The sequence below is a fragment of the Anarrhichthys ocellatus genome, unplaced genomic scaffold (assembly GCF_004355925.1).
Source record: "Anarrhichthys ocellatus isolate YVR2014 unplaced genomic scaffold, GSC_Weel_1.0 scaffold16, whole genome shotgun sequence".
NCBI classification, from domain to species: domain Eukaryota; kingdom Metazoa; phylum Chordata; class Actinopteri; order Perciformes; family Anarhichadidae; genus Anarrhichthys; species Anarrhichthys ocellatus.
In genome coordinates, this window is record NW_022280046.1 from 1,214,028 (window position 1) to 1,229,827 (window position 15,800).

General features: G+C 39.9%; 1 protein-coding gene across 2 annotated transcripts in view; it reads left to right on the forward strand.

The window, feature by feature from the left end:
- The window catches only part of rai14 (retinoic acid induced 14), a 35,496-nt gene extending 20,472 nt beyond the window's left edge, over positions 1–15,024 (forward strand). Inside the window, exons 7-21 of one of the 2 annotated variants that reach the window (XM_031855559.1) lie at positions 718–788; positions 4,576–4,682; positions 5,237–5,421; positions 5,907–5,932; positions 6,341–6,427; positions 7,318–7,407; positions 8,190–8,327; positions 8,845–8,946; positions 9,767–10,483; positions 10,807–11,279; positions 11,638–11,806; positions 11,900–12,067; positions 12,282–12,452; positions 12,585–12,650; positions 13,019–15,024. In XM_031855559.1, the coding sequence (XP_031711419.1) occupies positions 718–788; positions 4,576–4,682; positions 5,237–5,421; positions 5,907–5,932; positions 6,341–6,427; positions 7,318–7,407; positions 8,190–8,327; positions 8,845–8,946; positions 9,767–10,483; positions 10,807–11,279; positions 11,638–11,806; positions 11,900–12,067; positions 12,282–12,452; positions 12,585–12,650; positions 13,019–13,105 (2,657 nt within the window). In that variant the 3' untranslated portion in view covers positions 13,106–15,024. The remainder of the gene's footprint in view (positions 1–717; positions 789–4,575; positions 4,683–5,236; positions 5,422–5,906; positions 5,933–6,340; positions 6,428–7,317; positions 7,408–8,189; positions 8,328–8,844; positions 8,947–9,766; positions 10,484–10,806; positions 11,280–11,637; positions 11,807–11,899; positions 12,068–12,281; positions 12,453–12,584; positions 12,651–13,018) is intronic. The other variant, XM_031855560.1, reaches the window with a different exon arrangement.
- Positions 15,025–15,800: the final 776 nt, after the last annotated feature.

Here is a 15,800-nt window from a genome sequence, read left to right on the forward strand (position 1 = left end):
AAGATTAGTCTGCTTAGACAAGGACGTGGGAAAATGTCTTGTGAGATTAAGTTAAAGCTCTTGATTTTAGTCGGATGAAATTTGCTGCCATATTTGGAATTAGGTGATTAAATGTGATTCCAGCCCAGTTAGTTTCAATCAAAATTTCCCATAATACTCTTGCAGGTTTTTATTCAAACACTGTGTTAGTGATGGGAAGATTCTCACAGACCTCATCATTTCTTCATGAAGCTGCAACTTTCTGTCTCTAAAAACAAACACTTGGAGAGTATGACAGATTGTTGACAACTGTTAAAATCAATAATTGGATTGGTTTGTCAATGTTGCACTTTTAGATGGCTTACGAGTGTCATGTGTTGCAACATAAACCAATCACATTTGTTCTTTTGGAAATTAGAGAGGGGAGCCGATGAGATACATTTCTCCCTAAACTAAATCCTAGACCTAACTAATCTAGACCACACTGCTATCTCTGAACACCTTTGTCCTTTTTTTTGTGATCAACCTTTTTATTTAATTTGTCACATAAACATCGTTGCACACGAGGTACCATAGACAAGGATTCCTGCACATACAAACAGTAATTAACACAAACTATATACAGTACTTATCACCCTTGCCTTGCAAAATAAATAAATAACATTAAAAGATATATAAAAATGTAAATTTAAAAGAAAGTGCTTCTTCATTTCTGACTTTTTTTTATTTGATCTTCAGCTGCCAGTGGGAACATCCAGACCGTCCAACTGCTGTGTGAACTCAAAAGTCCCATCAACCTGAAAGATGCCGTATGTACTTGGATTATTACTTCCACTTTCTTTCTTTCTCAGAATTTGTTTTCCTGGCAGGGTAGTAAGGGGCCACATAAATGCTCCATTCAGTGTCATTCATATCATTTTCTTCTGTGTAATTTCCAGAGAGGAATTTGCTCTCGGAAGATTGATCACTGTTTGGATTTTCGTAAATATTTACCTGTCTTATTGGTCCTGTGTTTGCAATAGGATGCTTTTTTATTTTCTGTCCCAACATTTCATCTCCCCAGCTGTAGTTTGTTCTGCGTCCCTTTATGTGCTTATTAATGTGTGTCAAGAGAGCAGAGGTAAAACAATATTGTTTTGAATTGGCTTCAGCTGTCTCTCACAGCTGTTCATCTATAATATGAAGGATCCTCGTTTGTCCTTCTCCGTTTAATGATTGATTAATGTACATTGTGTGTGCATGTATGGATGTGTGTGAGGTAAGGGGTCAGTTTACTGTGGGAACTCTGCTCTCAAGCCGCAGACATGTGGTCTCCATTGCAGTGACGCTCCATGCCTGTGGTTTTTACCCAACTGTTGTGTAATATTTTGTGTGTGTGTGTGTGTGTGTGTGTGTGTGTGTGTGTGTGTGTGTGTAATAGAAAAAGAGGGAAAAGAAATGGAGAACAGAATGTGTTGCCCATTTATTTCCCTTTTTATTATCATGCCACAGCTGGCCTGTTGGACATAAACACGCACAGAGTGGTCTCTTAGCCGACTAAAAGGCGTTATGTTTATTTCTCAAGATCCCCATGTATTTCCTCAAGTTGTATGTTGTGACTTTTAAACATTTTTCATGCTCTCACTTTATACCCCTGGCTGCAACGGTTTTAAAGTGTAGTGTTTATGAAATCCTGTTACAATTAGAGCACTTTAAATATTACTTGTTAAGCAAAATGCTGCATTGCGTGTACCATTAGGAAACCCTAACCTGCATGATCAACTGACGCATTCCACTCAAAATGTGTCATCAAAGCGTACATTCATGTGTGCTTACGCAAACCACGTTTTGTAAGACGGTGCTTTAGAGCGGTTTTCCGATGACAGGAAGATAAAATGTGGTCATTTACTTCTCCAGCCATCAACATCTGTGAGATGTGAGCGGCTCTGTTTGCTGTTAGAGGACATAAAGACTGAGGGACCACAAAGTCGTCTGGAACATATTGCTGTTTGTGTTCTGAGCAGAACATGCCAGCTAGCTTCAGGCATACGTCATGGCTGTAACGAACGCCTTTACCTGATCTATATTTGATTTAAATAAACAAGCAAGATATGGAAAGAAACGGAGGAACATCTGCCCGGTCTCTCATATGTCGGACATAGAATGTTTATAGAAAATCAAGTAAATGTAAACTTAAATTCTGTTCTGAGACAGTGGTACGATGTAGTGTAAATGCTTCCTCATGTTTTCAGTTGGAAAGAAATATATTTCTCTGTTACTTTTAAAGAAAGTCGGCCTTGACACAATTCACAGATGTGGCCTGGTAATTGTTTGGCATCGATGCGTTAGGTTTGAGTGGGTCAAAGAATCTTGGAAGACTACAAAATAATTTTTTGCTCCAGCAGAATGTAGTCATCACAATACTTGATGTTTGAGGCTGATACTGATATCGATATTTAGGAGTTTACAAAATCCCATAAAGATATGTCTACCAATAGTAATGTCTGTTAAATGTATACAATAAACACAACATAAGCATGTTCATATCTGCAATAAGCTAATATTGGCCGATTTTATTGGCCTGGACAATATCCGTGTAGCTCTACTAAAGAGTGTTGAATGTATATGACCGAATTGAAGAAGTCCGAATATGAAACCATCTATGAATTCACATGATATACCTTCATCACATTTTAGTGTACAGTGAAAGCACTAATCAAAATGTTAGCGATCATGTTAGCTCAGCAGTTCATGTCATGTAGCTCAGACAGAACATCGTAATAAAAGTAAAGCTCAGTGGGAGTTGCTTTCATTGTTTGTTAATAACAGTTTGCAGTGTTCTGTAGTCAGATTGTGAATCATAGCCTTCAGACTTCTACAAGACAAAATGACAGTCTGCATGTATATTATAGGTTTTATGTGGACATCCACATACCAGGAAGTAGTTTGGTGAGTGATTCATTACTTTCCCCCAGTACTGAAACACAAGTTTATTCGGATAGAACTTTTAGCAATGATTCCCAACCTAGGAGTGAGGACCTTGTACAGCTTTGCGACACAGGATAGGAAATTATACGCAAAACTATAAATATTTTTCCCCAATCTTTCGTTTTCTATGGATAGTATTATCGCTTCAGGCCTCTGTAATTATTGAAATGAATCTGATCACTTTTTGTTTCAACAGTTCACAGCTCACGGACATGAGCAACATGAGGAGGGGTCACAAATAGACATTGCTTCTATTTGCAGGGTTGCATGCTAAAAAGGTTGGGTTCATAGTATCCCGTCCGTCACATGTTGTACTTGTGAAATATTAATTCACAAGGCTGTTAAAACACAGACATGTGCTAGTGTATGTGCAGTATCTGTGTCCACATCAAGTGGCATTCACCACAGAGAGTTGTGTTTATTATGAAGGCGTGTATTAAGCTTTAAACAGGGGCATGTCTGTGTGCCTTTTTCTTTGATTGACAGGCCTCTCAAATTATCACATTTAGCCACGGTTGCAGCTCTACGTCAGCTCCACCAAGTCTTTACCTTGTTGCCCATATTTGGTATCCTGGCTTTAAACTGACAAGATGGCAACAAGTTGTAAACATAACTCAAGTGTAGACAAACATTTACACACCTGTGTTCTCACATTCATCCACACAGACCCTGAATCTATTACCCTGCGGTGAAAAACATATTTCTGTCTTTTTTTTCGATTCCAAAAAAGAAACCGTTCAGCAGAAACACAGACTGAGCAGAGCAGACACGGGGCTGTTAAAGTCTTTAGCAGAGCTCAGAGGAACCCACAACATAGTTTTGTTCTCTGTGGTGTGTCGAAGCAGCAGCCTTGTAATATAAAACACAAAGCTAGGCTGACACACTTTACCGTTTCTTCACAGTCTTCTGCTTTTTTCCAGTTGGACATGACTTCGGATTTTTTTTCCCCTTCGTTTAATATATATGAACTGTGGGAATTTATATTGATACAGTTAAACATTGAGTTCTAATGTCATCTCAGTGGAGATGATGTGGCAGCAGCTCCTTCCAGGCTGTACTCTGCCCTCCACAAGCCCAGCCAATCAAATGTTTTGGTTAGATTTAGGTCATAGATGGTTAGGTTAAATGTCATGCTTGGGGTTTAGGATCAGTCAATCCTGGTGACAAATATGGGATTGCGTTGCATAAAATACTGCCTCAGTTTCCCAACACAAGGTAATAAACTCTGCTGAGTCAGCCCCTTCAGTTAGAACTGTAAATATATCATTTTCGGGATTTTCCCAAAAAATCTACGCCTTCTCCAGAAACTGGAACAACTTTGGCTTTGTTTATCTGCTGGGAAATTCATTTAGGAAACATCCACTCCCTTTTTCACATGGATCTGAGATTTATCTCACCCCACAGACACTTGCCATACTTCATGTCCAGGCCCACGAACTGATGTCACAAGAGATAAATTATGTAGGTGTGTGTGTGTGCGTGCGTGTGTGCGTGCGTGCGTGTGTGTGTGTGTGTGTGTGTGTGTGTGTGTGTGTGTGTGTGTGAGTGAGTGTGTTATGGTGGATTGTGGTCCCTCCACAGGATGATTTCAGTCTTATCTAATGTGTATACTGTCTGTTTGTTCCAAAGGACGGACTCACCCCTTTGCTGTTGTCAGCCAAACACTCTCATGCTGAGGTGTGCAGCGCTTTGCTGGACTGCGGTGCTGAAATCAACACTTCTGACAACAGTGGCAGGTACAAAGTCAAGACACACGGAAAATTCAGAAATGATGTGCGACAGTAGTGATGACTAATTAAAGTTGATAAATTTGACATTCAGAGCATTAATATAGCAGCAAAAGGCTACTTGCAATGTAAAGATACGGTGGAGTAATGTCTACCTAATCAGAGAATTAAGTCACTCTTCCTTTGTGTGTGTTGTAATCAGAGCTTCTGTGCATTGTTATAGTAGCCGGTCCAGCCACTCGTGCATTTTGAGCCCCAGCGTGTGTGAACCACTGACTAGCTAATTGCAGCTGCTCTGCACTGAGCTTATACGGTGGTTACCGCTGATAACCACCGTATCCACGCCATTGTCCCGGAAGCATATCACCCACCCTCGGGTTCTTCCTCTGGTTTACTCTGTCAGCACTGTTTTCTTTGTTTGTGCTGTTCGCACCGTTAGCTGCTAGCCGCTGGCTCAGCTTAAAATTGAGAGCCGTGTGGAAGCAATCCCTCAATCATAGATATGCTCTGAATTTTGAATTTAGCACTTTAAAGACACGTTTTGGATGTATTCTGTGTTGCAGGACAGCCTTGATGCTGGCTAGCGAGTCAAACGCCGTTTCTGTTGTTGAAGTCTTGGTTCAGCGAGGAGCAGATCTGTCGGCTGTAGATTCACAAGGCCATGACGTCGAACACTACACCAAGCTGCTGGGCAACTCTGAGGTCAAAACCGCCCTCAATGCTGCCGTAAACAGACAACCGGCCTCTGGTAAGAGGGTGGAGGCAGCAGAAGCAAATATTGATGTGTATTTATATTATTGTGACAATCTTTTGCCTTATACACACACACACACTTTTGGAGTTATTGTATTCAGGTTGAGGAAAAGAACACCAGGCAACAGCCTCAACATGTGGTTATGAAACAGTAAATGAAGTTGTCTGGTGAAATCGGGGAGGGACTTCTCTTATTAGGTAGACATTTAATGGTTGAACTTGTGAGGACCACAAAATGTATCAGGTCTGGGTGGTAGAGATTTGTGCTGCTCTGGTTTCAAAGTCAACACTGCCATCTGGAGGAGATCTCTCAGTAATGTTTTTCTTTTTTTTTTTGTATATGTTTGGTGTAAGCTTCTCTCTATGAAAGCAATGTCACACGTAGTAGAAAATGTATCCAAAGAAAAAGCTATAATTACCACTTCTATTTGATTCTGCTTTTTTTTTTTTTTTTTAATGTTCTTGTCATTTTTTTAACAGATACAAAGTCTCCTAGAAGTCCTCAGGTAACACACACTTTATTAAAAATACTTTTCTTTAGAGCTTCTCACAAACAGGCAATCGCAGTTACTAAAACATCTGAATTTAAAACATCCATAAACTAGCAATAGTCTAAATTAGGTTTTAGTACTATTATGTGATTCATAATGAAAAAGAGCTGAAGCCAAATTGTATCTAATTTCTGTTGTGTAGCTACAACTCATAGATTGTAGTTTAGTATCAGCTTTTCTTATGTGTCGATATTACTTATTTCTCAGCTTGTAGAAAATCCCTTACTTGCTATTTCGGGAAAACAAAACTGAAGTTTTACTGTAGCTCTCGTCGATTGACCCTCCTCTTACTAACCAGCACTGAATCCCTCCTTTTTCTCTTTCCTTTGCCTTTCTTCTCTTTTCTCTTTGCTGGCTCCTCAGCATGATCAAGTAGCTAAACTAAGTGATGAACGGATCACAACTCCCAAAAAACGAAAAGCACCTCCACCTCCTATTAGCCCACTGCAGGTAAAAGCATGTCTCTCTTTGTATCTGTCTGCTTGTATCAGTATGCCACTCTTTATATTAATGCATGTCTGCAGTATATTCACAGAATGAGTAGTCAGAGCTGTATGTGTCTGGTCTGTAGACCCATCACAATTATTAGCTCACTGGCTTATTGTACGATATTGCAGGTTGTTTTTGCATGAATGTTGTTTTTTCAAAAGAATGTCACCGAGATTTTAGCAAACATGATGCCAGAATATTCTGCAGGGTTTTTCCCTTCTATTATAAGATTTGGGCATTACGCAGACATTGCACATTTTTTGTGGACAGAGCCCGGTAGTCCAAGTTATTTATGGTTTGGTTGTGTGGTTTTATTTTTTATGTTTTATTTATTTAGGACATTTTTAAATCTGTACATGCATTATTATGCTATATAATTATTATATTAGTAGCATAAAATTATCTTAAAATTACAAAAATATATTTTACTGCAATTATTTCTGGGACAATATATCCAAAAAAAGAGTTAGTGACCAGCCTACTCGTCTATCATAGTATCTGTTATGTTACTGTTCTCTCTGTCAGTCAGTCTCTCATTAGTTTATGGTTTGCCAAAGGATAACACAGTTTTTATAACATGTATGATGTTCATTTAATTGATGTACTAATCTGCCTTTTGTTTTCAAAAGTTTAGGATTTAAAACTGTTCTTCATACAAACATCCAGGGCACCTCATTGTTTTAATGGGACACTGACATTTGAATCGTATTCCTTGGGTTTCTGGACTAACAGATTACAAACACGTTGCAATCATTTGTTTTCCATGCTGCTCAAGAACAAATCTTGATTTTTGAATCAAACCAAATCATAACAAAATTTTACAAAAACTAATCAACCTCACTCATCTTCAGAGCTCTGGGCCCTCTTCTCCTTCAGTCCTCACCTCTGCTGGGACCCCTGGATCCGACAAAAGTGACACTCCAAAAAGATTCAACTACAAGGTAAAATTATGTATGTATGTATGAATATATATATATATGTATGAATATATATATATATGTATGAATATATATATATATATATATATATATATATATATCCTCAATAAGAATGCATGGCAGACTTTATTCCATAAGATGTTTCATCAACAACATGGTTTCTTTAGCTTAAGAGTCTTATAGAAATTATTTTATATAATTATTAAAATATTCTATAAGCCCCAAAGTTGCAGCAAATGCCATTGACCGTGTATCAGTAGTAATGCAGTAGGAATAAGGAGACTCGCAGTATCCATAGAAAGAATACAGCATATTATCTAGTAACTTAAATATATACAGTATATTAAAAAGGCTTGAATACAAGATAAGGTATGATACAGTTGTAAGTTGGTTGAATCTCAATATAGTTAGACAAAATAATCTGACAAATGAATAGGTTAACCCTAACAATATAATTTATATAAAAATATATACATTTTAGGTAAATAAAAATAGGTTTGTGCAATAAGTCCTCAGGTGTAAATGTTGATTGAAAACATGCAAAGATGACAAATATGCAACATTCTTAAATATCAACTCCAGAGGGTGACATTTTGTTGATGATTGTCTTGTGATTTATATTACAGTTGAAGCTCATGTGCCAATTAGCTAAATACTTGCCTTCAACCTTCATCCCCTTTTCCCTCCTTCTCTCACCTTCTACTCTCTTTCCTTGACCATCTTTTTCCTTTGGTCTCCTCCCACTCCTCTTTCCCGCCACTCCTCCTTTTTCCTCATTTCAAAAGGACGATGAGGTTAAAGGAACGACAATGAGAGAGGAGGTCGAAAAGCTCCATGAGGAGAGAAACATGTTGCTGGAGACAATCGAAGACTTGAAGCATTCCGTGGAGCAGAAGTTGACGGGTCCCGAACTGGAAACAAAGGTGACTATATTTATATTACAGATGAGCAGATTTAAAAAATGGATGTTGTGACTTGAACAGTCTACAAGTAAATGATGTCAGACTTTTAGTTTGAAAAGTAGAGCACATGCGTTGAATATAATTATTGGTGAATAAACCTTTCGTATCTTTTACCCGAACCAACTAAAATGTCTTTTTATTTTGATTAAGAGAATTGAAAAAACTTTTGGGCTAGATATAGATATTTTTCTTGGTGGCTATTTTGATACATTCTTAGCTTTTTGTCCACTAAAAGTCTTTCTGGTAGTTAAACCTTGAATCAACATTGCTTTTGTGAGTGTAATACTATACTCTGACAACAGACAGCTGTGTACTGCTGAACCTTTTCACTTTGGGCATTCTTGGAGGAGGTCTAACCTAATCTTTAGACGTGTCAAAACTCGTTTTTGTTTTTCAGTAGGTAGCTAGTGGTCCTTAACGTTGCTTTTCCGTCTCTGTGTGCCTCTACATGTGAATGTATGTGTGTACGTGTTGACAGGTCGAGCACGGTTTTACAGCATCGGCAACTCTGGTTTGTGCTCTGAAAGCCAAGATTACTGCTCTAACTGTGGAGAATCAGCAACTTGCAGGCAAACTTAAGGTATGTAACTTCTTCAGTCACGCTCATGACTTGACCATAAACCAATGAATGAACACACTCGAGGTAAGGGCAGTACGCTGTATATAAGAACCTAAACTATAGCAAACCGTTCACACAATGCTTTTTACAATATAAAAAGTTCTGTTTTATCTGGAATATAACAAGGCAATGTAAAAAAATAAAAAATACAAGCAAAACAAACTAGGTACACATATTTTCAAGTCTCTCTCACTTAGAACAATACTCGCATGTTCATATGTACATTTACAGACTTATTGGTCATCCCTCATGTCCACACTGGCTTTGAAGAGATCTTCTTCTAATGCTATTCCAATGTAAGTGATGAGGGAGAAAATCAACAGTCCTCCTGGAGAAAAATAGAATTAAAGTTTAAAATATAAACTAAAGTTAATGAGGCTTCAGTAGTGTGAGTTAGCCACATTGATGGGGTACAAAACGTAAACATTATTTTCTTGATTAATCACCTATAAAATGTCAGAAAATAGTGGAAAAAGTTGAATATTTCCCACAACCCAAAGGGATCTATTCAGATGGCTTGTTTTATTCAACATGTTCTGTTTAATATCATATCCTTTTCTCATTTATATTTGAAATACAGGAAATTACTTTTTAATAGTCCTATTTTGATTATCGATTAATGATTCAAATCATTAATTTGAGCAGAAATGTCAAACTGAATGTGAGCATTTGCTGCTTTTCTTGGTCTTGGTTCCCCTCCATGTAATGACAGGCATACAACTGTAACTCATACTGCGCTTGATTTGTGAGATTTAAATGTTTTCAATCCCTCACCTCACAGAAACATCCGTCCGTCCAAGTAAGCGAAGACCTGAAGGACGACAGTCGTCCAAACAGCATGGCTTCCAACTCCTCCTTCCACTCCACCCAGGATGAGTTTGATCTACTGCCACAAGTGGAACGGGAAGACGGTTCAGGCGGTGTTTCTGTCAGACGAGAGGAAGAAGAGGGTGAAGGAGGGAGAGGAGGGAGCAAAGAGGAGATCAGACTGTTGAGACTGGCGCTAGAGAGCATTCAAGTGAAACTACTAGAAACCAGGAAGGAGAACCGCTCGCTTCATGCCCAGCTGAAACCTGAGCGAGGCAGAGAAGGAGAAGAGGATGAAAGCGTGACGGAGAAAGGAAGAGAGGAAGAGTTGATGGAGAGTCTCGCGGAGCTTCAGGCAAAGCTGACTGACGCTCAAGAGAGATACCACCAAGCTGTGGAGGAGGTGGAGGATTTGAGGGTGCAGATGGGAAGGGGAGGAGGTGAGCCAGTGGAGACACAGGAGGTCCAGAGACGTAGATCATCCACACTTGAACATGAAGTAAAACAGCTGAGGGGCCTGCTCGTCCAATCGGGATCTGAGCAGGAGGACGCAGCTCAACGCATCCGACAGCTGGAGGAAGCCCTGAGGAGGGTGGAGGAGGAAAGATGGAGCGCAAAGGAGAAGGAACAGAGGGCTGCTCAGATTGAGGAGCTGTACAAGGAGGCACAAGAGGAGATTAGGATGCTCCAGGTGAATATGGGCCTCTTTTTCTCTCTGAACTTCTGTCTGACTGAAAAGGGGAACTCCATCGATTTTGTACCTCAAAGTCTGTTTACGGATCTCGGGGAATACTACTGAAAAAGTAGCAATAAAGTTTTACAAAGTCCATACTGTCCATTGTGAGTGCACCACTAAATTGGTGGAGTACTCTTTGAATGTATAAAAAAGCCCAGATGATATTGCTTAAACATTGATTTATCTCTATTCATTATCTTTCAATTATTTATTGTATTCTACTTGCTGTGCATCACTTACTTTTTGAAATCAATAACATGTTTCCTTTTGTTATTTAGGAGGCTCTGAGGGGCACGGTGCCAGTTGAAGCAGCAGCCAAAGACTTTGAAGAACTGAAGGCCGAGCTAAATGAGGTCATCGCTGGGCTGCAGCGCCGCTTGCTGGAACTCTCGCACTCCTTCAGCGAAACCAAAAGTCAGCTAAGTGCTGCACAGAAACAGCTGGCTGAGAGCAGTGCAGCCTCATCTCCCTCCTCGGAACAACAGCAGCAGGTCCAGGTGCTGAACAGCAAGGTGGAGGAGCTGCACACGTTGCTCGCTGAGACGGGGAAGAAGCACTCGGCCGCTCAGGAGGAGATTTCACTGCTGAAGCAGGAAGCAGAAGCTCAGGCACAGAGCTCCGTGGCCCTCGCCGACCACACGCAGGTGATGTCATCGCTGGGAAACGCCATCAAAGAGTTGGAAAGCCAGTCGGAGACGCTGAAAGAGCAGCTACACCAGAAAATCTTGCAGGTGGAGGCTCTTCAGAACAGGTGAGGAAGAAAACTTACGTCACATGTTGATATATCTTTTTACGCTTATACTTGAGACTACAGCTTGAAGTGGAGGTGGGGCTTATGAAATGGTATATGAGCAATCAAAAAAGAAGTGGAGGGATGTAACTAAGTACATTTAGTTTTAACACTCTACAATTTTGAGATACTTGAGTATTTGCATTTTATGCTACATTATACTTCTCCACTACATTTCAGAGGAAAATATTGTACTTTATACTCCATAACTAGTTCACAATCCAGTGTGTGGGGGCTAAAAGGTGATTTATATGAAGATTGTCTCTCCTACTGGAGTGATCAGGGTCACCATGACTTACTCGTGTCTGTTTCACAAAAGGCTGACAGCAGAGAAAGATGTTACCCCCGATGATTCTGTCTCCCGCGCTGAGCACGAGAACACTCAAGAGCAGCTTGAGGGCAAGGTGAACCACCTGACGCAGCTCCTCCAGGGGGCCCTCAGAAAGCAGGACGAGATGGCTCTGGAGGCTGCTGATGCATGGCAGAAGGTGAGAAGTAAAAAAATAAAAACGTGGATGGATTATTATCTTTCCATACTATGTATTTATTAAAACATACCTATCCACACTCGTACCCATCAGGCACGGGATAATCGTGCAGAGTGGGAGGCTCTGCAGGAGCTGGTGATGTCGAGGGAGAAGGAGAACCAGTCGCTGACCACCAGGCTGGCTGAGTCCCAGGATGCCGTGTGTCAGCTCAAACAGCTGGTGGAGAACCACGTTGCCTCAGAGAGAGAAAAAAACAAGAGGGTAGGTGCTGCTGCGGAGGTACCATCACTATTGCACCACTTGACATTTCAGTAGCGTCTGTCCAGCACTGTACTATAGAAACATGATTTAGAAATTGGTGAGTCGACCTAAACTTGGGACAGTCTTCTCAGGACCTTGTTTTTTCCCGTGACCACAAACATTCTACAAAGTTCATTGTTTCATTAACCGCATGCTTTATGTTTTTCCCTATCAGATAGATGACCTGTCGCGGGAGGTGGGGAAGCTGAAGGATGCCTTAAACAGCCTATCGCAGCTCTCCTACAGCTCCGGTTCTCCCTCCAAGAGACAGCAGCAAAACCAGCAGCTAAGCCAGCAGCTGGAGACGACGCAGCAACAGATCAAACAACTACAGTACCAGCTAGCTGTAAGATTTGGTCAACATATAGTTTCAATAGAACACACAGTAATCACCATTTTGAAAGAGCGCACTGTAACTTTGAATTCTGAAATGTACCGGTGACAAATGTGTGTATTTACCTGATGTTTTTCTTTGCAGGAGTCAAAGAAGCAGCACAATGATATAGTGTCAGTCTACAGGATGCACCTCCTCTATGCTGTCCAGGTATATCCATCCGTTAGTTTTTAACTCCAATTTTAAAAGGAATGGTTCACCTTTCTATAAGCTCATATGCAACACGTCATTTCCATCCTCTTGTATCACATTGGAGATAACCACATGGTTATGTAGAGTATAAATATATATTATTTCTCACTTACCAGTTGTGGTATCTAGCCATGGACATAGTTTTGAAATAAAACGTCTGCCTCCATCCCAATATGATGACTACACTCACAAGAGAGAGAAATTCATTTTATAACATTTTACAGCATATCTGATAGAAAGTAGTTCCACTGAAACCTTCGTAATTTGAGTTTTACTTATGGTGTATTTATTAGTTAGTTAACTGAACCGGTGCTGTGTGCTTTCAGGGTCAGATGGACGAGGATGTCCAGAAAGCCTTGAAACAGATCCTGATGATGTGCAAGATGCCAAGCCAAGCCAAGGAGGCCTGCTAAGACACGCTGGGCCTGGCTTCCCGAAAGCACGTTGTGGACGAAAGTGAAGTGAACTGCTGGACCGTCACCACATGTCCTCCCGTCCGAATGCACACGTTGCTTGTGCTGATTGCAAGACAGGCCAACACATGGTGCCTCTGGATAAACCTTGAGTATTTGTTACTGGGGAACAGGTTTACAACCATGTTCATTGCCTTCGCAAATGTCTTTTTTGACTGACTAATATCATCAATCTTATGATGGGGAAACCCCAGCCCAGCATAAAGACACTGTACATCAGCCAATTGACCATTCAAGTGAATGAGAGAACCAAGTGGTTCCAGCCAAACGTTTAATCTCAGTATGTGCATATTAACACTACACTATCCATGTGCAGTAACCTTAAGTCACATGCAGTTGGATAAGCGTGATAATGCAAACATGTGTGTACTCTGACATAAAACATACATATACCATGTATGTGCGTACTAATCAGTCCACTGAAAACAGTAAGTTTCATGTGGTTTGTTTTTGTTACAATGTGCGCTTAGAGGAATAAAAGACTCACTTGGCACTGCTGTTGGTAGTATCCGTTTTATGATACAACAGTGTTAGTATTATTTGACTTGTTGTCTAAAGGTTTCATGGTTGTCAACATTTTCCTGATGCAGTGTAAATTATTTGTGCCCTCTTAATGCATGTGACTTTGCTTAACGCCAGCCCAAAAATCACAAAGAAATGTTATTTTTTGGCTGCACTTCGATGAAGAAAAAGCATGATACCGTTTGTATTGCTATTTTCGTATTAGCACAAAATTTATAAAAATGTACTTTACTGAAATGTATTACATGCCATGTTTTCTAAAATACTGTACTGTATTGAGGAGGTTCGATAGCTGTATTTTTGATGGCCTTTGTTTTGTGTGAATGAAATTAATTTTCCTTGAGTATAACAACGCACCAATTTGTCTAGTGACACCTGAATTAGTCTATTTTCCTGTTTTCATTCATATTTTACATATAACGGGTTGAACATGATTGTCAACTGTAATCAGAAAACATTTCAGTAGTAACAAATGTCCAACAGTAGGGGCAAACTTTTTTTGTCTTTTTGACTGAAAGGGAGAGTTCCTCTCTTGTCTAATCTTACACTTTGGCCTTTTGTTCAGCAATTCCTTACTTGAAAATCAGGCAAAATGTGTTGGCTGACAGCAAATGGTTGAGTCTGCTGTCAGGTGCCTGGAATCAGACGAGCATTTTTCTGGCTCTGCAGTAATTTCAACTGACAATTACCTTAAATATCAGTAATTCTCAATTGTGATAGATGCCAATTTCACCAGGCTTCCTTATTAATTTATTAACATTTACCAGGAATGTTTTCCGTCTTCCTATTTGTGAGACTCCCATCTCTTTCAGTGTTTCTTTGTAGGTACGGATTTACACTGTACAGAATACATTTTAAATGCATTTCTTTGAACGTGTCTTCTAGGGGCTTCTGAACTGTTTTCACATCACACTCCTTTGCCTCAGTACTGTACTTAGAGCCATACGCACTTAGAGATCATCCTTCTTCTGAACAGTGTGTAAGACTATTGAGAACACACTCTCGACACTAATGCTGTTCAACTTTAGTCACATTAAATTCTTTTGTGTATGACTGACTGAAACTCCCAGCCTCGTTTCTCACTCAGGAACCTTTTTTTTTTTTTTTTAATAAACTGGAGGTGATTTACACCTGACTGAGATTTCTTAGAACCCGAGTTGAGCTTTTGCTTCATTTCATAGGTTGTTGAATATCATAAACTACGTAACTCTCTCTCTAGGCCTTAAAAGGGAAAATAAATAAACTTCTTTGTTGGTTGTTTTTGAATTGACATGAAAAAAATGACTTGTTTGCCAACTGCTTTGTTGCCCGCATTAATACATTTGCAAGAACCTGTACCAGTGTGTCCGTTTTGTTTCCCATCTCTTATATATCAAGACGTGTAAAAAAATAACTCATTTTTAAGAGGGCTAACTACTTAATTTAAAACATTTATAGCATTTTATCATACCCTGGTTGAAATGAAAACGTTCTGTCATTGTCATGCATACAACTACAGTCCGTCCAGCACACATGCGTTAACAAGCCGCCACAGATTAACAAATCAGATTCAGAATGCCACACACACCCCTTCCTGATTCCTTCTCTTTGCATAAACTGTTTTAGATCTAAGATTGAATATAAGACACAGGCAACCTGAATAAACACAAAATATTGTTTTTTAAAGATTTCAATTATTAAAAGGAAGAAAAGTAACCCAACACCTATCTCACCCATGTGAAAAAGTAATTCCCACCTTAAGCAGCAACAACTGCAACCAAACTCTTCCATTAACCAGAGATCCGTCTTTCACATGGCTGTGGAGGAATTTTGGCAAACTTTTCTTTGCAGAATTGCTTTAATTCAGCCCCATTAGAGGGTTTTCATGCATGAAGCGCCCGTTTAAGTTCCTGCCACAGCATCTCGGCTGGTTTCAAGTTTTGATAGGGCCACTCCAACCTTCACTTTGTTTATTTGAGCCATGCAGAGGTGGACTTGCGCTTGTGTTTCCGTCAATTATGGCAGGTTGACCAGGTCCTGAAGCAGCAAAGCATCCCCACACCATCGCAAGGCCTGCAGCTCCTGAATTGTTTTGCCTGGGTTCTTTTGTGACTTCCTGTCGTCAATGTACTCC